Source organism: Pezoporus flaviventris, unplaced genomic scaffold (genome assembly GCF_033815535.1).
Source record: "Pezoporus flaviventris isolate CSIRO_AGI_PZ_B2104156 unplaced genomic scaffold, CSIRO_AGI_Pfla_v1 ptg000031l, whole genome shotgun sequence".
NCBI lineage: Eukaryota > Metazoa > Chordata > Aves > Psittaciformes > Psittacidae > Pezoporus > Pezoporus flaviventris.
In genome coordinates, this window is record NW_026892579.1 from 36,185,706 (window position 1) to 36,211,893 (window position 26,188).

Here is a 26,188-nt window from a genome sequence, read left to right on the forward strand (position 1 = left end):
GGACTATCTCCGATGTTATGATCCTAGTTACTTTTTTATATTCTCTCTTCTATTCATCTTTTTAATTTCCTTGTAGTATCTTGTCATAGATTTTACCAGGTCATCAATTTTAATTAATTTCTAACCCATTAATAATATTCTCATCTGTATGTTTTCTGTGAAACATATATTGTTTATTGTGCAAAGCCTTCCAGTATCCATGCTGTTGTCAGGATTTGATTTTCACCTCTTGTTTTTCTAGTAAAGATTTCTATTTTTAACATGTAATCCTGCCCTCTTATCCCTACTTCACAGTGCAGGAAATAGTCTCCTCATTCCTATGACCACTTGCTATTTGTTCTGGACTGTTACTTCATTTTTTGTTAAAAATCCTCTGAAGGGTTTACCAGAACTAATTGAAAGCTTACAGAAGTGAATTGATTGCTTCCAGCTGATTTCAATAACCTTTCCAGGAAAGCAGTATTTTTCATAATATTTCTCATAATTTTCCTTTAAAAGCATTCAGTTGACTATATTGCATAAAAATTATCAATGTAGTAGTGACTGTATGCATACGTACTACTTCCTAACCTGTCATAAGCAATACTTGGTTTATAACATGAAAAGTAAATCTCCAGCATGTTCCTATGGTATGTAAAATCACAATGAGAGATCAGAAAGGACTGTGTAAAAATGCACTTTTATGTTAAAAACCTACATTTTCACCACATTAAATGTATAAATAGCCCCCACATTTTGAGTACCTCCAGAAAGAGAAAAAATTTATTTATTTATTTGGCTGCTTATTCTCAGTCCAATGGAGATAATAATAAACTCATGATTTCAAAATTAGGAACCAGCTGGAAAAATTCCTTTATATAAGAGTTCAAATGGCTTCTAAGCAATTTTTTTGCCACTGAACATAAATGCATATTTTAGCTACATTCCTGTACATGTGCTTGAAGTTGAGTGCTCAACAAGCCACTGAGCTTGTCTCACCTGAGCATATAAACAGCAATATGCACTAGTCAGTGACATGTATTCCTTGCATTCCCACTGTAGGGTGGACAATCTGCAAAGAAGTGTGGAATTAAGCCCACCTGAAGCTATTTCTTAGCATGAAAGTTACACGTGCTATTGAAGATTTTGTATTTATAGAAAATTGACGAAACAGTTTTGTGATGTTCAGATTGAGGCAGCCTAAGAAAAGTTTAGTTCCTGGGTTTCCTTTCCAGAACACTACACAAAAGCTGTTTTCTCATCATTTTCCAGTGGCATTTTGAATTAATCTTGCTATAACTCAAGTTAGATATGATCAGAGTAAATCAGAGAATGTGTGCACACTAGGACTTGGGCAGAGATTAGGTATCTTTCCGGTCATCTTTGTGTTCACAGCTAACCTAACTCTTCGAAATACCTGATTTCTGAGATGCTCAGAAGACTTTCTCAATAACTCTGCAGCCAAAACACACACACTCATTGTTTCTAGGCATCTCGGAATTAAGCAGTGCTTGAGAAATGACAGTCTAAATCACCTTCTGAGACAGAGCAAAAAAAAAAAGTCCACCTAAATAAACAAAATCTAGCAGAAATTAGGCAGTCTGAATAAGATGTAATTGTTGTTTCTAGTTTATGAATCTGTTAATTCTTCATGTTAATCTGAGAGGATAACAGGATTGGTTGATCACAGTGTAATCCTTATGAACTCCAAGTAGTAGATTTGAAATATAGAAATGCTAAATACAATTAACAATGCTATCTTATTTTTGTCTTCCACGATGATGACAAAGCATATATGCAACAGAATTATGTATAGGAATCACGTTAATAATGGAAACAACACAATATGCTAATTTCAGAACCAATTTCTGAGACAAACAAATAAGCAAAGGGAATATCCTCCTTAAATTCAGGTGGGGTATTAAAAAGCATTTAGATCAGGTTTGATTTATAGGGTCATTAAAAGATACTTATCAGTTTGTTACCAGAATAACTCAGTTTAATCACACAATTAAGTTTTAGATGGTTTTCATTATGTACAGAAAGCTTATTACAATTCCAATTTAACTGGTCATCTTTAGAAATGCTATTAGATTCTAATTCCTTTTCACACTGATGAAAAAACTCCACCATTCTCCAACACAAAGAAAGATACTGAGAACCATATGTATCTGCCTTAGGTATATGCATTTACACCTGGGACAATCTACAGGTAGGAAACTGCTAAACATTCAAGCCACTGTTGTATCTTGCTTTTTTTTTATGGAAAAATGAGTTGCTACAAGCCCACAAAGCTGCTGCTCAGGCGCAGAGATGAGGAAGGACAATCCTTGCCTCTTGTAAACCAAGGCTTAAGAATTCATGTTGAATTTTCACTGCTAGAGAATAACCACTGCTAAATTGCTGGTGTTTCATTTTTTCCTCTGACTTCCATTTCCCTCACTGCCTTTTCCTACAACCATTTTAAGCCATAGTCTGCCTGTTCAGCACACGAGGTAGCAAGTTGCCTTTCTTCGATCAGTTTTACATTAACTATAGGTTTGTATTATAGAGAGAATGTCATGGACGGCAGTAGGCATCTGTAACTGAATTTATCTGCTCATCTTGCCAAGTAATAGCTGAACCTATAACAGTTTAGGAGAAATTAGTTGGCCTGTCAATCTTTCTACAGGAACACAGTTGCCTGCAAATGAACATTTGCTTCAGGCACGTGTGCATGTGTCCCTAATCTCTCTGTGACAGTGGTTTAATGCTTAATCCCTCTTATGGTGAAGTTTTCTGAAAAGGCAGTCTGTTATATGAGAGCTCTACTAAGACAACAATTTTTGCTGTTAGCTGCAATAATGTCGCTTGCAATCTTGATTAGATCAGTTAGATATTTAGTTCAGTTAGACCAGCTCTTGTGTGGCAGGAATTCTACTTATGAGTGTGGTTCAGATTGTAATAGGTGATCAAAAGGCAAAAGTTTCAAGCATAGCAGTATCCTGAGAAAGCCAGTATTTAAAACATGAACATATTAAGCATAAGTGTTATTTTTCTAAAGGGTTAAGCACTGAGCTAGCACCGCTTATACTGAAATCAATAGACATTTTCTTTGAAGTTTGGTGGAAGTGTAATGAGCCATTGTTTGAGGCTGTTGAAATACTTCTAGTGCCAGTGTGTCCCTTGCATAAGTATATGCTGAGCCACAGATATACATCTATGTTTAAAAATAAAGCCCTATAACATCTTCTTGAAAACTCCACCTTTTGCAAGAGAATATAATTGTCTATACTAATATCCAGTCAAGAATGTAGAAAAAGAGTCATTTTAGGTCATTAAGATGAATTGCCTTCAACTGCAGAAACTGCAGAACTTAATGTACAAGATTTTTAATCAGATGTGGTTTGTTTCAGCAAGATGGTTTTAATTGTGTCTATCCCTGATTATCACAGTTCTATAACCTTTTAATTTTGACATGATTAATTCCTTAACATTATGACCAAATGAGTGGATCTGCCACATTTTTTAGGTGAAGATGGTATTCATTTGATTTCTCTCACATAAATTATTTCATTGATCCTTTTGCACAGTTATCTGTAACAGAAATACACCTGAGTTTCAGAAGTCTGTCCGGGATGAACTTTCTGAAAACTCTTGTGATGAATGTCAGATTTCACTGTCATTTCATTTGGTCATATGTAATGTGGGTTCCAAGTCAGAATGCTTTCAATGTACTTCACAAATGTCTTCTAGAAGTTCTGCTTTAAAAAAAAAAAAAAAAAAGGGTGATATATAAGATGTTTTATCCTAAAATAACAATCAGAATTTTAAAGTATGGTAATTCTAAAATATGAGAAAAGTATGTGCATTTTTTCATTACTTTGGAATTTCAAAGAGTTTGAAAAGTACTCCTGTTCAGCACAAGTAGTTCTATGCAAAAAGAAAAAACTGTTAAAGAAGATTTTGCAGACTGTCTTCAGAATTAAGGGGTTTAATTTTGTATGCCTCCTAGTGCACCCTCTGTATGTGGGCTGAGATATATTTCTTAGTACAACCATAACAACTCTGGTTGCTCTTATCATCTCCACATGCTACTCAGAGGATGCTAAAAGTGGAATTTTCAAAAAAGCTCATTCTTGACCTGTATGGTCCTGTATTAAGGCTTTTACCAAATTCTGTGCTTTGGTAAATACATTGGGTACATTAAGAAACCTTACTTCTGTCACTCCTGTATGATTTAGTAACATGTAAAAAGCTACTGTATAAAGTCTTAATGCAAGAATCTATGTTCAAAACTGTCTGCTGTTGAAATATCTTTTTTTTTTTTTTTTTACTGTCAGTGTATCTTAAAAGCTGTTCTGCAGTATTTGATTTCTAATGTATTTTAAAAGAGCACATCATTTAAGTCCTCCTCTGTTTCAGTCATTTAAGTTCCTCTGACAAGTCCTGCAGACTGCCTGCCATTTTCTTACACATGCCAACACTGACAAAAAGACTAAAAAAAAACCATTAAGAGGGATTTGGTCTCAGAATCAAGGAAGAACAAGGGTCAGTGATATTTGGATGATATTAAAACTTCATCAATTAAATTGGCAAGCCTGGAGTCTTCAGTCGGTATGACTGAAATGTTAACCAGTAATTGATTTCTAGGGAAAACTCAAGAATTAAATTCAGTTATTATGTTAATCTCCAGTTTAATAGAGAATGACAAATCACTTCATATACATTTAGCCCATTAGAATCCCACTATCCTACTCATTTGTATACAGTTTGCTTTCTTAAGTCTTCGTGACATTATAGACTTTGGTGAAAAGTCAACTTTTTCTAATAGGGAAAAGTGCTCAGTTCGGGATATTTTTAGTTGCTCTGTTTGAGATTTTTAGTCACTTAATTTTAATCTGCATATGGTCAAGCTTTTTTTTTTTCTTTTTTACACTGAATGACAACAGATAAATCTTGAGTAACTCAAAAGACATTTGCTGTTAATTAACTTTAATAGATTTGGGGGTCATCGCTAAATTAAACACACTAAACACGTGCATTGTTGTTATTATATTCCTTGGTAGTGAACTATAAAAAAGAGCAATGACCAGAACCAGATGATGATGGCTTTTTTATAATATATGAAGTAGGTACTGTTTTTACTGACCAAATAAAACTGTGTTCTCATCAGTTGTGCTATTTTACATGTAAAAGGAATGACTTGTTTCTTCCAAAACTATCTTCATTAGATCAATAAAATAATGCTAATTTAATTTCAATAGAAATACTCTTTTGTTCTCAGAAAAGTCAGTGTTTTGTTTAGATTTTAGCATTTATTATATTGATGGCATACTATTTCTTCACGGAGGCATAGCACATATTTTAACTTAAAGTGAACAAGTGAATAATATGAATGCAGTGTGTGATCTGTATACAGTATGCATGTGGATATGGGTATGGTTCTTGCCCATATGCTTTGCTGTCTAGTTATTTTTATCATTTATTTTTAGAAAGTATGTGTTGAATTCTATAACATGAGTGTAGGAAGAAGTAGTGGCAGTGTTCCCGTTTACATGTAATAAACCTTGACAATCCATTTTAGAGGAAATGTATATACATATCTAGTTGACAGAGGAGCAGGGGAAATATGTAGTTTAAGCAGTAAAGTGTAACGGTATTGTCTAATTTCCAATTGCTTTGTAGAAAATAAACAAGCAAAATCATCTACATGCCAAACTTTTATTCATTTCGAATAGAAGCCCAGTATTTATTTCTGTGTTTTGGCTGATTAAAAACACTAGGATTTCCTCTCAGTGGAACATAGCTGAGTCCAAAATGAATGAATAAATTGCATATGTATGTTGTAGTTAGAGGAAAAGAGAGGGTTTTATTCATGCAAGACAATAATTAACCACAATATAACCCTGCATTAACTGAATATTTGAAACCGTAAGCTTGATAAGGCATTAGGAACAGCACTAGAGTTATAAAAGTAAATTCCATTAAAAGGCATATACACTATATCATGTTTCTGTGTTGCTCTTACAGGAGCAACATTGCTGAATCTCATTTGTTCCTCGGAAACATTATCTGCCAAAGAAATAGAGGAAAATTTAGGAATACTGACTGAAAAAGTTAGTAACTGACCACCCTGATTCTTTAAAACTTATGTAAAATGGTATTTTTTTAGTATATATATTTGTTGATGATCTCAGAATATAACTTCTGAACTGACAAGCATTATTAATAATCATGTCTTTAAAGGATTTTACTGAAAAACATATGCAATAGGAGCCTCTATTTCTTGCACAGAAGACAATCCCATGTTAGAGTAACATTAAAAGATTTTATGTCTTAAAAATCATCCAGACACTACATTGGACACCTATGACAGAACTTAAGAAAATTTAGTCCCTCCAGCTAAAGCAGTTTAATGAGCTCATATTCCAATTACCAAAAAAATCTCTTGCATACCTAGATTTATTTAGAAGCGTTTGGGCTGCACAGTCCCTGAATCAACCAAACTTATGTGTGGCTTCATCCTTCCTGAGAGACCTGATATGACAAGCATTCTCACTTCCTTCTGGCTTCATACTATGGGTTTGTGTGGCCATGGATCCCTATACATACAATGCAACTCAAGAGAAGGAGGGATCCTCTTTTAATTCCTTGCCTCTCTTTCCTAAGCAGCCTGTGCCTGGGCTGCAATGGTGCCTATTACCCACCAAATCTTCATGCTTCCCACCATGTTATAGGGCAGTGACTGCACATGAAATGTTCCCCATTTGCTGCCCAGGCTCTGTCTCTCCCTGTACAGATGTTTGAGGTCTATTTGTCTCTTGCTTCTGAGTCACAATTACAAAGTCCCTCTTGTAGTCTTTCACCATGCATTCAATCTCCAGTTTTAGCATTTACTCACTTCTTGACTTATTTACCTAATACCCATAAGCAAAGTTTAAAGCCCTTCTTGTTAGGCTGCAGATCTGTTCACAAACACATTGTCTCCCATAAAAGTTGGTTTTAAAATGAATTGCCCTGTCATTGAGCGTTTTTGTAAAGTCTCTTCTCATTGTTAGAATCCTAGATTGATCTTTGTTTTAGAGTACTGAAGCAACCTGTCCCTTGCCCTCTCCCTACTGTAAAAACTGATGGAAGATAGACATAAAAGAATCCTTTCTGGTTTTCTTCCATTAAGAGGTAATTAACCCAAACCTTCAGTGCTAATTGCCTTCTGCAGACATGTGCATAGTTATGGAAGATATTAATTGACGTGAATAGCAAGAGCAACAACAAAAATACTAAGTTTCTCAAGCCTCACAATGTTAGCTAACTGAACGATCATGCTAGGATGGAAATGTCAAGAGTTTTGTAGATGGGAGTGAAAGACAAGCTACTGATCAACTGATGGGACCTTGCTAAAGGGCTGAAATCTTGTCCTAGGGTAAATTTAGGGACTTTTATTCTGAAGGCTGCAGTAGAAGAGTACTTGCACACTGGCAGCAACACCTCCTGCTCCTGGATGCAGGCACTCTTTTCCCTAATTTAGCTTCTAGGACCCTCCATTTGCTAACTCTCTGCCCTACTCACACTTCTTACTTCCCTCCAGGATTCTCGGTCCCCTGCAGTTACTGTGCAGACAAGAGTTCAGCTTTGTATAAGTGATTTGCTGAGGAGAAGCAGGAATTTCATTAGCAAGAGGGAAACACTGAAAACTGCTTTTAACCTTCCTCTTCTGCTTTGGAGCAGAGGCTTGCTCACTCTCACATGATCTCTGGTGAAGGGGACCCAGTGTGGAGGCAGGACAAGATAGGCAGAGAACACATGTACTTGGGACTGGTCAAAGATGTTTTTGCCAGAATGTGAGGTAATGCTAATTAGTGCATAATGGTATTAGTATTGCATGGTACTCCATGTATTCACAATTCAGTCCTAGCATGATAGTGTCATGCTGGCCACAGGCTACATGCTACAAATTTCTTAGCTGTTGCAGTTCAGGCATGATGCCTTCGTTTGGACAGCTTAATTCTTAATGCTTTGACTGAAGAATCCCATCAGGCTTAAAATCATAGTCTATGTCCCCATAATGTTCAAAATCACCAAGGTTAGAGCTGGAAAAACTTTTACATCTTGTCTGACGCAGTACAAGCCAAAGATGGTCACTGTATCACATTTGCTAATGTTTCAAATTTTCATATGTGTATGACCTATGTAAATTTGACGTGGTTATTAGGGTATAGCTATATGACTGGAAAATATTTTAGTGCATATTTTAAGGGTGATAACCTTGTAGATTCTCATCTACTTCTACTTATAATCCCCAAGTATTTTGTGATAAGCTAGTATTAGACCTAAGCACAGAAAAATCTAATTTCAAATAGGTATGGAAGGATTTTTATGTAACCTATTATTCTCCTCTCTGTTGCTTAAACTGTGAGTTCTCAATCCAGCTAACATGCAGTGTTATTTTACTTGTGTTAAGCTTCCATGTAAACAGTTGTTGTAGGCAACCAAGAGCGATCACACAATTGCAAGTGTATGAGAAGCTTATTCCAAAAGCAAGAGTAGAAAGGCGCGGTGATCTGTAGTAGTGTTAATGTGTGGAGATGGGAGTATTTATCGCAAAGCTGTCTGAGAACCTTTTCAAAGTTATTGAGAAAATGCTGTAGGCAGGCTTTTAAATTTGCACAGCAAACCCCAAACTAATTCTGCTGTGAAGAAATTGCTGTTAGTGTATTTTGTAAGTATAAACTTTATATATCTATTTTTAATGTTTATCACAGTGAAAATGCACCATATTCTGTTTGGCTGTAGTACTTGTCTGCAAATAATTTGCCAGCCAGTGCCATTGTTTGCAAATATTGGATATTTGTAAAATACGCCCGGCTAATTATTTGTGTATAGTTCATTTTAGTAGTCACCATTTGTGGCCTAGCAAGTAGATGCTTACCCATTCAGTGAATCTAATTTAACACGTTTTAAAAATTGCTTTGCTGAATCAGAGCTCAGGTAGTATAACCTTTTTAACTGGAAAATAATGGAGAATAAGTTGTGACTGGTGCGTAATGTACTAACCAAAATGCAGGGATAGTTAAACATTGTTCTTCTTGAATATCAATCACTGAAATCTTTTTAAATGCCAAATAATATGATCTCTGAACACCAGTGAGAAAAATCATTTATTCTAAAATAATATATACAACTGTCATTGTTGAGGTGATTATAATACAAATCTGTACTAATAATTTAATTCCCAGCCCTTTCAATACTCTTTAAAATACCCTGTGAAAATATCATATCTCTAACTCAGGAATGCTTATTTTATTATAACCTTAAATGTTTTTATTAATAGTGAAACAAGGAAACCTTTACAACTACTAAATGAAGAAGTTCTAGATTGTACCATAAATCTATAAAAAAAAATTAAAATGCCAGTTTTCAATTTAAGCAAATTTATAAATGCTTTTAACCTCTTCTAGGCCATTATTGTGTTAAAACCTTTTTTTTTTTTTTTTAAGGAAACTATTCAAATGTGAAAAATTCATGTAAACAAATGTCTAAATGTGAGGTAACTCCGTGGTTTCTGAAATATCAATAAGAGCAAAACAATGCTGCTTTGGAAGAGAAAAAAAAAAAGAAAGATAGATTTCATAAGACACAAGGTTGTAATTTTAAAAATGGGTGGTAAGGGGTGACGAGGAAAGGGTGGAGGCAGGATCTGATCTGATTCTGAAACCAATGAGCTTTTTTGTCATTAACTCTGAATGGTGCATGTCATCAAGCTGTTTCATAGTGTATCAGCAGCAGAAAATTTTTCACGTGCTTTCACATACCATCACATACCCAATTTAGCTAGCATTATAAACATATGTAAAGGAGGATGTTAATTGACTTTTACTGTAAAGCCTATTCAGAAGTTTAAATAAAACTTCTAGGTTTTGTTAATAAATCAGACTTTTTCTTTCTAACCTGAAAGGCAATCAAAGAATTGCTATATATATATATCAGTGTCTAGCAAGTATCAATGCTAACTAATGAGTGATAATGACTAGTTCTTATTATTGAATTACTTTAGCATTAATTAACATGGTGCTGCACTGGCATGTCACCAAGTTGACAAATGAAAAAACACTGCAAAATAAAAAAGACTGTCTACAAAGTTTAAAACTGATAGAGAGGTCAAGTAGGCAGATAGCTTTTTCATAATTTGATCACAATGACTAAACATTTAGGCATTGTTACCTGCACATATGCTGGAAATTCTGTCAGAAGTCATTAATAGTCCAGATCTAAGCAGTTTTCCAAAAGTTTTAAATAGTCAGTTTGGCTTTGATTGTTCTGCTGTATTTTATAAGGGATGCTTTCCAAGAATATGGTATGTATTTTGTGGAAGAGTGACTTGAAGTAAAGAAGACTTCCAGTTAATGTCTGGCTGGTAGATCTAATACTGACTTACAGACAGAAGGTTTTGACAATTTTAAAATGCAATAAGATAAAGCAGTACCAGTGTTGCCATCTGAGTGTCTTCCCACAGAAAAAAAACCTATATAAAACATTATGTGATAAATGGTAATGATGGTTGTTCTTTCAAAAACTTTTTTTTTCCAGTCTAAAACATATATGTGCAGTTGGCAAGGGGATAGCCTGTGTTTCACAGTAGACTTTGCTCTGGGATTTACCTGTTTTGACAGTAAAACAAAGGTAAGAATTAAAAGGAAAGAAAACACAACTCTTTTTTATTTTACTATTGTTGAAATTCTTATTAACCATAAATTTTTATGTTGATTAATAGCAGTCATTTCTTTATGTTGATGAACATTTCTTCCTCAAAAGTAGTGAACTTTTTATTTATACAGCATTACTGAAATGTAGTGAGTTTGGCATAATTATAGTTGTGCCTTAGCATGTAGAGATAAATTTTGGAGAAAGATATAAAAAAAGTAATTTTCAAGTAATAAAAGCAAAGAAAGGTGATATTTAGCGGAGAACTTGGTTTCTTATAATGAAGAAACTTCAAGATTTTTAAAAGATTACCAGTAATGAAAGAAATGAAGTATCACCTGATTTTGTTTTGAAGCTACAAATATAAAGTAGTTTCAATTATTCTTCCATCATAAGAAATGTAGGCCATGTCTAAAACAAGCAGAACAAGAACAAATGCATTTCAAAGTCAATTTTTAATATTAAAATCACCTATAATGCAAAACAGTGGCTATATATAAAGTGCCACAGGGGTAGTTTATGATGCATGTCAACTTCTAAACCCTGTCTATAATTCTACTGTTTTCTATATAATCTAGTGATACTTTTATTTAAATTATTATAAATGGATTTATACATTTTATTGCCAGTAGAAGCAAACTTACATACATAAAATGTTACTGTATTAATAGAGCTCTACAGCAGAAGATCTGTCATCTGAAATATGGCCTTTAACTCCAAACTGAAAGGATTTTTTAAAGATATATTAAAGAAATTCAGTCAGTCATTCTGAGATAACAGAAAACATACTGAATTTTTAAAAGCCGACACAGCATCTAGTTTTTGTGTGTACAAGTACCTTTATATTTAATCTGTGTGAGAGATGGTGCTTCGTCAAGCCTGAGTGAGGCATCTGACTGAGGGTTGTTTCTGCAGTTCATCTTACTTCTGATAATTGTCAGCTGGAGATAACTGTGTTGCCCCATACTTACAGGTTTTTCAGAGTATTTCCTAGCACCACTGAATAGATTGGTGAAGCGGTCAAGCAATTAACAGTTCATCAGGGACACAGAAATTGTGCTGAAAAAATATTTTTTTGTTTGAGATAATGAATTTCAAATTAAAATCACCTACTGATGCAAAGAATGCTCTTACACCACAGCAGGTGTTCATACAGACTTATTAAAATAAAGGCCAGTCCCTTGTCTGCTCTAGGACTCTGAGACTGGAACTCAAATTTTTGGCAACCAGCTCATGTGCTCATTAAAAATATTCTTTTCTACAGTCTGGGAAATAATATAAAAAGCGCCTTCATATTAGAAATAATGAAACAAAAAAGGTAAGAACTTTTGCTTAGGAGTATGATGGGTTAAACACCGGGTGCCCACCAAAGCCGCTCTATCACTCCCCTCCTCAACTGGACATGGGGAGAAAAACACGTTGAAAGGCTTATGAATTGAAATAAGGTCAGGCAGAGGTCATTCATTTTGCCCAGATTAGTATCATGGGCAAAACAGGCTCAATTTCGAGAAATTAATTTATTACAAAAAAAATCATAGTAGGATAATAATAAAATAAAACCAAATCTTAAAACACCTTCTCCCCACCCTTCCCTTCTTCCAAGTCTTAACTTTATTCCCAATTTTCTCTACCTCTCCCCACCAGTGGCACAGGGGTTTGGGGAATCATAGAATCATAGAATAGTCAGGGTTGGAAAGGACCTTAAGATCATCTAGTTCCAACCGCCCTGCCATGGGCAGGGACACCTCACACTAAACCATATCACCCAAGGCTTCGTCCAACCTGGCCTTGAGCACTGCCAGGGATGGAGCATTCACAACCTCCCCGGGCAACCCATTCCAGTGCCTCACCACTCTAACAGGAAAGAATTTCCTCCTTATATCCAATCTAAACTTCCCCTGTTTAAGTTTTAACCCATTACCCCTTGTCCTATCACTACAGTTCCTAATGAAGAGTCCCTCTCCAGCATCCCTATAGGCCCCCTTCAGATACTGGAAGGCTGCTATGAGGTCTCCACACAGCCTTCTCTTCTCCAGGCTGAACAGCCCCAACTTTCTCAGCCTGTCTTCATACAGGAGGTGCTCCAGTCCCCTGATCATCCTCGTGGCCCTTCTCTGGACTTGTTCCAACAGTTCCATGTCCTTTTTACGTTGAGGACACCAGAACTGTATACAATACTCCAAGTGAGGTCGCACGAGAGCAGAGTAAAGGGGCAGGATCACCTTCTTCGACCTGCTGGTCACGCTCCTTTTGATGCAGTCCGGGATATCGTTGGCTTTCTGGGCTGCAAATGCATGCTGAAGCCGGTTCATGTTGGTTTTCTCATCGACCAACACCCCCAAGTCCTTCTCCTCAGGGGTGCTCTGAATCTCTTCTTTGCCCAACCTGTAGCTGTGCCTGGGATTGCTCCAACCCAGGTGTAGGACCTTGCACTTGGCATGGTTAAGCTTCATAAGGCTGACATCAGCCCACCTCACAAGCATGTCAAGGTCCCTCTGGATGGCATTTCTTCCCTCCAGCGTTATCAACCGAACCACACAGCTTGGTGTCATCGGCAAACTTGCTGAGGGCGCACTCAATCCCACTGACCATGTCAGCGACAAAGATGTTGAACAAGACTGGTCCCAACACCGATCCCTGAGGGACACCACTCGTTACTGGTCTCCAGCCGGACACTGAGCCATTGACCACAACTCTTTGTGTGCGGCCATCCAGCCAGTTCCTTATCCACCGAGTGGTCCATCCATCAAATTGATGTTGCTCCAATTTAGAGATAAGGATGTCATGTGGGACAGTGTCAAACGCTTTGCATAAGTCCAGGTAGACGACATCAACTGCTCTACCCCTGTCCATCAGTTCTGTAGCCCCATCATAGAAGGCCACCAAATTGATCAGGCAGGATTTCCCCTTAGTGAGGCCATGCTGGCTGTCACCAAGCACCTTGTTGTTTTTCATGTGCCTTAGCATGCCTTCCAGGAGAATCTGCTCCAAGATTTTGCCAGGCACAGAGGTGAGACTGACTGCTCTGTAATTCCCCGGGTCATCCATATTCCCCTTCTTGAAAATGGGGGTTATATTTCCCTTTATCCAGTCATCGGGAACTTCACCTGACTGCCATGATTTTTTAAATATGATTGACAAGTATGATGGAATGTTAGTTCCTGAACTGCAGTCAGTTCATCACTCATTTTCTCTGCCACTCCCTCCTCCTCAGAAGGAGGACTCCTCAATCTTCCCAGCTCCAGAGTAGGATCCATCCCATGGGAGACTGTTCAGGAACAGTCTGCTTCAGTGTGGGTCCCCCAGGGTCACAAGTCCTGCAGCAAACCCGCTCCAGCATGGGCTCCTTTGTCCACAGGGGCCACAGGTCCTGCCAGGAGCTTGCTCCAGTGCAGGCTTCCCACAGGTCACATCCTCCTTTGGGCATCCTTCTCCTCCAGCATGGGGTCCTCCATGGGCTGCAGGTGGAGATCTGCTCTGCCATGGGTTGCAGAGGGACAACCTGCCTTACCATGAGCTGCAGTGGAGTCTCTGCTCTGGCACTTGGAGCGCTTCCTGCCCCTCCTTTCTCACTGACCTTGGTGTCTGCAGAGCTGTTTCTCTCATGTATTGTGACTCCTCTCTTCAGCTGCTGTTCCACCTCGGTTTGTTGTTTACCTTTGGGGCTTTTTTGTTTGGTTGAATGCTTTTCTTTCTCTTTCTTAAATATTTTATCGAGAGGCACTACCACTGTTGCTGATGGGCTCAGCCTTGGCCAGCAGCAGGTCTGTCTTGGAACCATCTAGCATTGGCTTTATAGGACATAGGGGAAGCTTCAAGAAGCTTCTTACAGAAGCCACCCCTGTAGCCTCTCCCACTACTAAAACCTTGCTATGCAAACACAACACAAGATGTTCAAGGGGATTCTTAAACTTATTTGAAAGAATTACTTCATTTCCTACATTTTCTGTTCCAGGATCATCCATTCCTACATGTTCTGTTCCAGGCTTAACTCATTTTGCCATTTTGGGCCCATCACAAAGATACTCTTGTGGCCTGCAGCTGCTTAATATCTGATCATAGAGCTTCTTTTTATCTTCTTGGCTTGGCTGGTTCATCTTCTCCATCCTGTGCCTCCAGCCGCTCATCCAAGATAAAAGGATCCCAAAGTATGCATTTTCTTCTGCCTTCTAGAGCCATCTACTTCTCTTCTTTTCCACTCATTGTAAACTGTTGAGAGAGATGATTACTCCAGCAATGCCTATTATTGCTAAATTGTTCCTAAGTTCTTTCATCTCCACCCAAGCAGTTATATAGTGGATATTCATCTATCCTATTTAGATCCAAATTCATTTAAGCTTTGAATACTTAGTGCATGGTCTAATTAGGACTGGACTCAGTTAAAATCTGCTCATGAATGTAAAGTTTAAGCACCATCAACATGCTGTAGCATAGTTGGGTTTTTCTTCATCTCTTGTATTTGTTTAAAAAGTCAATGATGTTTACGTCTTCAGGGAACCAGGGAGATGGAATGAGGCTTTTTGTGCCTTCTGCAAACACTTTTTTGTCCATAGGGCATTTTCTTTAAAACTATGAGTAGTGTCTCAAGACCACTGGTAGCACTGATCTACATAAAAAAAAAATATTTTGCAATATGGTATATTGGAAAATGGGACATAGCTCACTTTTTTTCTGTGTGTACTTTTGAAATCCCCTTCAAAGCATTTAAATTGTGTTTCTTCAGCAGTGTCCAGGGACTAAATAACATTTCAACAGGTGCATAGAATTTTCATTGAGATTAAGTCACAAAGGAAATATCAGCGGGAGGTCTGGGTGCAAATTGTTACCTTGTATTTTTTTATATTTATATGTTCTTAGGTGATCAATAGAAAACATTCAAATAAATATAGAAAACTACATTGGTTTCAAAAATAATTTGTCTTCAAAAATTATTTGTCTTTAAGAAGTATCACCATAACTACTAAAACATACCTGTCAATCTAGGACTTGCCAACAGTAGTTAGATGTCATGCATAAACCCAGAGGTTACCAAAAAGCCTAGAATTCTCATATATTTCTCCATGTAATGTAAAAAAGTATTTTTATGGTTTGCAAGGCTACATTCAATAATAATATCTTTGAATTTCTGTAGCTTATTTTAGCTTAGGATTTCAAATCACGTTATACCCATTAGTAAATTCAGCTTTGCAATATCTATGTAAGACATTATTATATTATGCAGATGAACTAGGTGAAATACGAAAGATGAAGATATGGCATAGAACTATGTTCATAGTGAAGCAGATACAGATATCATCAAGGATCTTTCTAAATGCCATGGATTCTGTGATTCTGTGATTTTGATATTGCATAGGCAATTGAAATATTTACATTTCAGATGATTTCTAAATGATTATTTAATTAATGACTATAAATAGTCTTTTGCTTTCAACTATGACACAGAGTTGTTAATTTTATTTGCTCTGCAACCAGCCTGTTATCATGTGCTATGTTTATTTCCTTAATGCTTTATCTCATATAATCTTCCATCATCAATTTACAGTTGGTAAAAGTGTGTAACAGAGTCCTTAATCAAATTTCTTTCTCTTTAGAATGTGCTGTGGAGGTTTAAATTCTCTCAGCTAAAAGGGTCTTCAGATGATGGGAAAACAAAAGTAAAGCTGCTGTTTCAGAATCTAGACACCAAACAAATTGAGACAAAGGTAAGTAATAGCCTCTTTCTCAGTTTCGTAAAAATTTAAATGGAATACCTATCAAGGCATCAAAAATTCCACTTACTGCTGCTCATGCATATGATGAACTTCACAACACAGTTTATATTTTTTTCCCGTTTTCTAGAAACTTCACAGTAAACGGAAGTAATGTAGTATTTATAGATTTATTACAGTATTTGTACAAGCCTGTTACTGAGTTGTGTTAGGATGCTGTTTTATTGTTTCAGAAAGATGATTTCTGTGAAGTTGTTTAGTCAACCTATAATAGATATACCTAAAATCTGCTTTTAAAATGATAAAGGAAAAATAAAATTATTTAAATGCTAAATACATTTTCAAGCTGCTGTATCATATACATTTTAAACAAATATGAGCTTAAGGTTTAGCAATAAAATAAAAGATTATGTAAACTTTAGTAACTTAAAAAAGGGAATATTCTTGCAAGATGCCAAACAATTCCTGTAACCTAATGTTTCTACCATGAAATAAGAGCACTCAGTCCTTTTAAGGATCTGTAATTAAGTTGTGGAGGCATCCAGTAACTACTATAGATGACATATTACTGGTGTCTTTTTATTCCTTTCCTCTAGCAATCAAATAAAATTGTGAAACTTAGAATTCGGCTTCCCATCTGAATTTCAGCAGTTTCTACTTCAGGACTGTAGTTTGAATCATCATCTGGAGGTTTGGCTGTAATACCTTAATCTGCACTGGTTCTGTCCTGTGATGAAAAAAGTTGTAAGAAGAAAATCCCTAGCCTTCCCCGCTTACCATAAAGTTACAACAAATTCAATATGTCTTACTTTATACATCTGTATTGGTAAATTATTCAGTATTTCATCAGTAAACCTAACCTGAGTTGTCTTTTGGCTCTAGCGTAAAAGATATTATATAATATACATTTTCCATGTAAATTTTCCTGTGAACAAATGTGGGCAGATTTCACAGTAAAAAGAATCTAATATTTCTTCCAAATTGCAGAGTCTCAGGAGTGACTAAACCATTTTTGCTAAAATTTTCTTTGAAAAAGTAATCTGTTGTGGAAAACTGGTATGGTAAATAACAGCTGAAATATTTTGTACTTGGAAAAGCTGTATATAGCTTATGTACCTGAACACAGTATCCACTACTGAGAAATTACAACTTATCTTTATACAAGTAGATATTCTTAGCCTACACACCATATAACATGAATTTTCAAGGTTGCTTAAAAAAAAGTTTTAAAAAAAAAAAAAAAAAGATTAGGACTTCCATGGTTGTTGTGGATGCTTTATCTCCCTTAGCTAAACTGTAGACCCCTGAAAGATAAGACTTTTTTTCCCAAGCATATTTTAATTCAGAATTTCCCTTTTCTTCTCATTTTTGGTTCCTTTTACACTCAGTAGGAAAGAAAAGATGGAATTATATTTTAATAATTTCTTCACCTTGGGAGCAGAGAGATAGTTTGTATGTCTTTCTTCACTGCACTTGCTCTTTTGCTCTTGAGAGGAAAGAAATCGTGGTGGTGCTAGAATATTTTGAGCCATATTTTAATAATTTCAACTAAATATTGCTGGTCTCATACACTTCCTGTCTGTTACACATACAACTTAAGAGCCCTGCATATTTATCTGAGTGCATTCAGTATGCTTTCCTCACTGACTTGTAGCCTCAAATCTTCAGTAATTTCAGGGTGGTAGAGTGGTACAATGTGATCTATTTTGCAATTAATCTCTACAGCAATTTTTCAGGAAATCCTGTTCTCTTTAAAACAGGTCAGGAGACTGGTCAGGAAATCATATTTCTTTTTTAGTTTTACTGTATCCATCTGAGAAGATATTTTTTCCATATTAATACTTGTGAGAGATATGGCAAATTGAGGAGAGTGCAAGCAAAGCTCTCTCTTTACAGCATCATTAATCTCTAGCATCAATAAACCGTAATCTGTATTTTTATTAACGGGGGTTTTGATTGCTAAAGTCTGGCAATTTACTACTGAACATCTTGAAATTTTGAAAAGCGTTTACAAGATGATGTTAAATAAGAGTTAAGATTTTGCCTGTGTGACAGTATTGGACAGTCTAACTGCTTTTGGAAATCTATTTTAATATTTGCTGGAATGGGTGAATTTAGTTGGCTGCTTTTAGACAAGCATCTCCAGAACCAAATTTTCAGATGAGTTTCTCATGCATTAGCAAAGTTTGCATCTGTCAACGTATCATTTAAAAGTGTTTCAGATTTAGCAGTAGAGAGTTGCATTTCATAGCACTCAAGCTGATCACTCAAAGTGAAAAGCCATCTGACTCTTCCATGTCCCTGTAGAACACTGTTAAAAGAAGTAAGTACGATTGGTAGATAGAGTTGCAATTATCTGGCTCTGACTACTGGCTTCATAGATACGGTTTTTTATGCTTGCAGGGTAAGAGCACCATTTTAGCTTATTCTTCTCTTTGTGCAAGTGACAGTCAGAAGGAGAAGGCCAAATAAAAGTTTATAGCTGAAGAAGCTTTCATACCATAGCTGATAATTTATCTCTGCATGTTTATAACAGTCTTAGCAAGCTGTGCAATGCTAATACGTTTCTTCTTCTGAGCCAAAATACGGCAGCCAAACCCTGGTATACTTGCAAGATATAAAACTAAACTTAGAATTTCCTTTTCCAGTTTGTATTCCATGTGGACTGGAACTGAAACCTAGAGATCTTTGTTCTGTCTTTACAAAATACATGGTTGTCATTTGAATCTGTTTGAAATAAGTGGAATAATACAGTAGTAATAGCTGTGCTTTTGTCAACAACTAATAAACACTGAGGCTTACCAAAGTCCTTAAAGAAGTCACAAAACTCATAGGGCGTAATAATACTATCTGTCAGTGTCTTCAGTGCCTTCATTATCTGCCTGTTATGTCATCTCTTGCTCAAATACTGATTCAACAGCTCTTGGAAGTAATCAATAAAATTAAGTGTGTATGTGGTAATGATGCAACAGGAATGTCAAACTCTTTATGACATGTAATAAATCCAATTCTCATAGGTGGGTGGACAAAACAAGGACATATATTTTTTCTTATCACCTGTGCACATATAGTGATCAAGGTCAGCGCAGTGTGCACATTTTTTATATTCTCAGTACCAGCAGGCAGTTTTGCAGCCTTGTCCTCCCACTGATTTAATCCAATCTTTTATGCTCTTCTCTTGCTGTCTTCCTTCTGGTGTCTTTGTTGTACTTAATCCACTTATTAGGATCCATAAAGTAAACTGAAATAGCTTTGGTTATTGAAATACTAGACATGCACAGATTCTTCTAAATACAGCAAAAATAAACTGATAATCTTAATTAAAGAAAAGAGCAGCAATCACAGATAAGGCAAGCAAGCATAAGGGTGGTCTTAGATAATACAAATCAAATCAAATAAAATGATCAGTTAGTCATCTACCTGGCTGGAGATGAAATGTAACTTAAAAAAAAAAAAAAAAAGAAAAAGGAAAAACAACTTTTCAGAGCAATTCATTTGTTTGAAAGAAGTGTCATTGGTGTTATTTTCTAGGAAGAATTCACATTACATTCTAAATCTGAAGAGGTCAAATTTCCTCCCTTAAGGACACATTCCCTTGCTAAAAGACATATTGTTTTCATGTCCTCTTACGATGCAACATCCACATTTTTCCAAGCCAGGCAGCTATCCCTTTCTTTTACCAAATCATATTTCCAAACTATCCCCCAATCCTCTTATGCTTTCTGTGTTGTAATACGCATGCAAGCCATATCCACCACCAGAATACCCATTCCCTGAGCAATCTGTGTCCTGAGCATTCAAAAATTTGTACCCCAACTTTTGGGTTGGGTATATATGACTATTCTTCAGCATCTGCACCTGACTAGCAGGTTTCCTGCCTTCAGGATTGTGAAGGCAGCCAGCATAGACATCAGACATCCTTCAGATACAAAGCACTTACCCTCATTTGTGTTCTCCTGGGTTAAATACTACTGTGGTAAGCTGCATTTCTGGGTGCTTGTGGTACATGAAGCCTCAGGTGAACTCCCTCTGTGAAACCACCATAGCTGACCGCATCTAACAGAGCCCTGCAAGAGGACACCTCCAGAGAACTTCTCCTCTTTTATGATCCCAGATGATATCTCACCCCCATGGATAATGTAATATGAAATAGTGAAGACGTGAGAGAACTTGAGAGAAATAAATCAGCTGTTGACAGAGCCTTGGGTGACATGGTTTAGTGGGAGGTGTCCTTGCCCATGGCAGGGGGGTTTGAACTTGATGATCTTAAGGTCCTTTCCAACCATAACTATTCTATGATTCTATGAAGAGTGCTTGCATGCCACCTGTTTGGCTGCCAAGCTCTGTAACAGCTTCCAAAACTAGCACCATTCTTGAAAATAATCCCCCTGACTGAGGGACCTGCACTATTAAATGGATAAAATAAAGTGCTGCCTTCACATAAAACATCAGTTCAATAATATGGTACTGCTCCTCTTTCAACTGTATGTAGATTATGTTTTATAGAAAATATAGTATTGTTGTTATATATTCTATATTTATTATATGTTATATATTTATTATATAATATACATTATGTATTATAGAAGAAGTTCTTTACTGTAAGGGTGGTGAGGCACTGGAATGGATACCCCAGGGAATCTATGAATGCTCCATCCTTGGCGGTGTTCAAGTCCAGGCTGGACAGAGCCTTGGGTGACATGGTTTAGTGGGAGGTGTCCCTGCCCATGGCAAGAGGGCTGGAACTAGATGATCTTAAGGAAAGTTCCAACCCTAACTATTCTATGATTCTATTATATTTTATATTTTTATATTATTATTATTATATACTGTGAACTGACAAAAACAGAGAGAACTGTGCAGTAGGGGCGCTGGGAAGAACTGATTGCCAGTAATGAGACATTCCTGTATTTGCTCTTTTCTTATCCCAAAATTCTTCACATAACATTGTTAGCCTGAAATCCTACCTGCAATCTGTGTTGTTACTTCTGATTTCTTATCATGATAAACATATATAGATTAGAAGTGCATTAATCCAGAGCAGAGAAATGAAAAGCTTTGGGAAAATCTGTCTTTGTTTGACCACATTTGGTCATTGTGTTGAATGTCGAAACTGAGATGACATTGTTGAATGATATCATTATTTTGGAGCACGTCTAAGACAAACATAAGTGAGTTCATGTTTTAGAATTTACTGGTTTTAAAGATGATAATTCAGGAGGTGTAAACCTTTTACTTGGGCCAAGAACTGATATTCTGAGACACGTGTTATATCATATTGAGTTATATTTCAGTAATAATCATGAGTGTGTACTTCCTTTTAGTTTTATAAAACTCAGACAATGAGAGTTAAATAATGACACTCTTTTCTTAAAATCTTCATATTAATCTTAAATTAATATTTACAGTAGAAATCTACTGTCTATAATATACATTTTAAAAAAACTTATTCCCATACTTGCTCCATAACTATCAAGCAAAATAGAAAAAGCAGATTTTCTTGTGCCCCAAAAGGATCACAATAAAAATTACATGGGCTTAAATTCCTCAAAGGATTTCAACCGACATTCATGCTTCATTTTTCTTTTACAAAGAGATCTAATTTTGAGTATGAGGCCCAAATGATTAATTCAGGAACCAAATGCCAGTTATTAAGTTATCTAAGTGCTTAGCTTGATACAAGTTCTCAAGAGATTTTTCTTCTTTTAGTATGATTACTTCTTAATTTGTTGACTAGCAAGTATTCAAAAGCAGAGGTTTAAGAGAGTTTTGCCACTTCTCTCAATGTTACCTTTTTTTCTCCTTATTTAACTAGGTATAAATGATAACAAATAGAACATTTTGCTTATTGGTTATATCAATTTATGCCTTTATTTTTTTATTAGGATTTAATTATGGTTGTTTCGTGTTTGCTGTTCTTTTATAATCTTGGAAGTGTCAGTTTGTAATTTATCAATTTATAATAATCTGGTTTAAATCACTAATTACTTCAACTGTTGGCATCAAAAATAGCTATGCATTGTTTCTGAATTCAGATGGTTTTGTTTGATTTTGATTTTTTTGAAGGTTTTAGGAAAAACAGTTAATTTCAGAGAAGAATTTTTGAAGGGAGGAGAGGGTTATGTTAACACATTCTCAAAGTTGTTTGAGAAATTCTTGAGTTTCTAGGTTCTGGAAGGAGTTAAAATTTGTTTGTCTGATAATAACCCACACAAGACAAATGATTACATGCACCTAAAAATCTCTGGGTACATATTATTTGCAGGATGTAAAGGTATGTGAGGTATTTCCCTGTAGTTTCTGTGGATGTTTTGTAGAGAATAAAGACATTTATAAGGCCTGTAACACCAAGGAAAGAGTGTATCTTGGGAACTTGTTGAATATCATTTTATTACTCTTATTGTCCGGTAACATTGCTTATTGTTACTGCAGAGAGTAGATGGTAACAGAAAATTACATTTTCCTGGGAATAATAAATTTGCTTAGTGGGTAATAAAATCCCTGAGACAATAAGTTATATATGCCTGAGGTCGTAAAGAAACTGTGTACAATTAAAGAAAAAAATCAATAGAATGTCATTATCATGAACTAGATCCCTCAAATATTGTCAGGGTGTAACAGTTTCTTTCTGACACTCCTTGTTTCTCTTTGCCTTTGCTGCTCCTTGCTTCTTACTTGTTTCTTCTGCTCCAGAGTGGCTCCTTCATCCATTTCAGTCTCTTCAGGGGTGTTACCTGCTCTGCCATGGATCATATCCTAGCACACTGGCTTTGTTGTGAATTTCGGGGAATTTACTGCCCGTTCTTATACGTGTTTTCGCAGGGGTGTCATACCTGGGCTGCAGGGTTGGCTTATCCATGCCCTGTGGTGGGTGGGTTGGATCCTGACGGAACCAACAGTGTCCTCGCAGAAGCTCCGGCAGCTCCCCCCCCACCCCAGAAAAAAAATAAAAATAAAAATTCCCAGTTATGTCCAATATAGCCTCAAAAAATCATGCCCCACAAATATCACTGAACAATTTAAGACATTTGCTAGTAGTAAACCCACCCCTGCCTAGTAAATATGTGGCCTTAGACAGCAAGATATTGCAATGGTGAGTTTTTCCAGAATATAGTAACCTTAAATTCCAAATACTCTTTTTGAGGCAGTTTTGTTGAGAAGATACTGTAAAATACTGTTATAAGAAAAGCAGAAGTCCAGTACTTTGCTTTTTGTTTAAAGGCAAGCATATGGATTGTGTCTTGATAAATTACTATTTCAATGCTGTTGAAAATAAATGTCTTCTCCCTAAGCCAAAAATTGTCCCAAGTGTCCCCACAATAGATTTAGCAGCAACAGACTTTACAAATAGTAGTATAATGTAAATTGAGCTTGTTTCTTTTATCATATTTGCTGTTGTTGTGTCAAAATATTACTCCATTTCTGTCTGGAGAGATTGGGAAAAAGAAATTTATCTTGTGCACAGAACATGAAATATGTTATAAAAAGTCAAGGGAATCTGAGAACTGGTTAGGAGTAACTCTGCCTTTGTTTCTGAATTAAGGTATATGAATTTCATACCCAGCCATATTTCTATATGGAGGCTGTGGTGTGACTTCACCTTAGCTTCTGCCCCGCTTATCTGACTCTCTGTCAGGGGTTGCCAAAGCATGTGTTTTTCTCCCCTCCCTGGCTGTGGTTTGATACTGCGTCATCCTCAAACATCCTTACCTTATTAAATACTTTAAAATATGTTGCAATATTTGAATGTTCTTGCAAGTTGAATGCTTTCATTGTCCAAGCTGAGTAAAATATAAATAATATAGTAGACACAGAGTGAAAACTAAATTGACATGTGTCACTGCCAGTGAACAAGGTACAGATGTGCGCATTTTATTCTTTAAGCTTAGAGTTCCGTATAAAGATTCAAATTTTTATTTAAAGTCCAATTGTTGTTTGCTGATTAGTCTGTTCTGCATTTATGTAAAATGTTTATAAACCTGAATATGAATTCACATTTTATCTTCCTTTTTTTCCCTTTTACTTCTTCTTTCAGGAGCTTGAATTTCAGGATCTGACAGCAGTTTTACACTGTATTCACTCCTTTATAGCAGCAAAAGTGGCATCTGTGGATCCAGTGTTTATAGACAGTCAGAGTATTGCAAGAAAATATATGTACACTAACTGATATTAGATTATATGTTGTGACTATGGAAAATAAATTATTTTCTTAAAGAAAGTAGTTATTTCATTCGCAACGTTTCAACTGCGTGATTTTATAAGAAGTCTGTAGTTGTTTTAGCTGTAACATTAAGAGTTTCCACAATCCGTTAAACATTTTGAATCTATGAGATAACAAATATTAAGTCAAACTGAATCAGTTTGTCATCTTCAGCATTAATCTAAAATTCTAAATGAATATTCATTCAATATTTTTTGTGGTGTCATTTTGATTTCTGCTGCCATGGTCATACATACTCCCCCTTATTAGGTAGAAATATGGAATGCCATTTGAAAAGTGTGTGTCCAAAATTTGGCCTCTAAGTCTGTTTTCAAAAGTGCTGGGCACACAGACAATTTCTACTAGCCTTCCCTGTAGAAAAGAACTAATTATTGAAGACAACTGCCATAGGAATTTTTATCTTGCTTCTATATGTTTGAAAAGTTATAGCTCCACAGTCAAGTTCTTTTGAGGCCTGGGAGTTTAGCTCTGAGAAAACAATAAGTGCTCTATTTCAGACTGAGGAAAAGACTTAAGCACCCACATGGCTCTAAGCATATTAAGTAGGCCTAGTGAAGCACAAGCTGATGTTAAGTATGAATTTAAATATCATGGTAGATCCACTGAAAAGCTTTAGACTCTGCTAAAAAGCCTCCTCTCAGTTTTAGATAACTTGCCTTAGGGTTTTCTTATCTATTAATAAAGCTTCCATGAGACATTAATTTGTTCATTCATAGATTGCCTTGATGCTATCCTTTGCTGTGATGCTCTGTATGGTTGAGAACAGATTCTCTAGTAACTGCTGTTTGCAGAAGGATACTTCCAGTATAGGGTGAACATAACAAAACATAAAGATTTTTCTGGGCCATCTGCCTTTTTTTTTTTTCCCTTCAGGTCTTACTCTGACTTATACACAAATGAAGTGGGTTTTGCTGTTGCTAAGGAAATAATATGGTTGTACTTTTAACATATTCCTAACCTTCCTTCTGAAATCATCTTATATGCACAGATAATACTTCTTGTTATTGAAAATTTATATAAAAAGAAGGCATTTTAATCTTAGGGCACTTCCCTTGTAAGTAATACCAAATATTGCAGGTTTCTATGATAGAAGTCTTAGTTGTTCCCAAGTACAGTTTGAGGTAGCATCAGGCAATTAGTTTTTTTGTTCAAGAAAATAAAACAATCAGAAACTCGAGCAAGGAGAATATCCTAAATAGATGCAGGATATGAAGCAAATTCATAAAAGTTCTCCCTAAATTTTAGGAGTCTGTCCTGCTAAAGCAAAAGCCTAAAGTTACTGTATCCTAAGGAGAAGAGGTAGGTGCCTTTAAAAGCTCTCAGATGAGGAGTGTTTTTACATAACTTTAGTGCATAAATTTAGTCAGAAAAGTTTGCCTTCTCAGGTCTTAAGGCAGGTAGCTGTCTTGTCAGACTGCAATGGACCTCAGGCACTTAATTTAAATGGATGCTTATCTGTCCACCTAAAGGTTAGGTACAAATAAAGTGCCTAAAGTAGATGATTTGGTCCTACCATAAGGATTAGCTGCTGCCAATTGTTATTCATAGACAAATTCGTTTGAACAGTAGGGACTCTGTTTGCAATTCCAACATTGTT

General features: G+C 36.1%; 1 protein-coding gene across 1 annotated transcript in view; it reads left to right on the forward strand.

Moving 5' to 3' along the window:
* Window positions 1-25,789, forward strand: part of SNTG2 (syntrophin gamma 2) — a 169,964-nt gene extending 144,175 nt beyond the window's left edge. The window contains exons 15-17 of the mRNA XM_061461784.1: window positions 10,549-10,641; window positions 16,254-16,364; window positions 24,406-25,789. Coding sequence (XP_061317768.1) covers window positions 10,549-10,641; window positions 16,254-16,364; window positions 24,406-24,537 — 336 coding nt within the window. The 3' untranslated portion in view covers window positions 24,538-25,789. The remainder of the gene's footprint in view (window positions 1-10,548; window positions 10,642-16,253; window positions 16,365-24,405) is intronic.
* The last annotated feature ends 399 nt before the right edge of the window (window positions 25,790-26,188 follow it).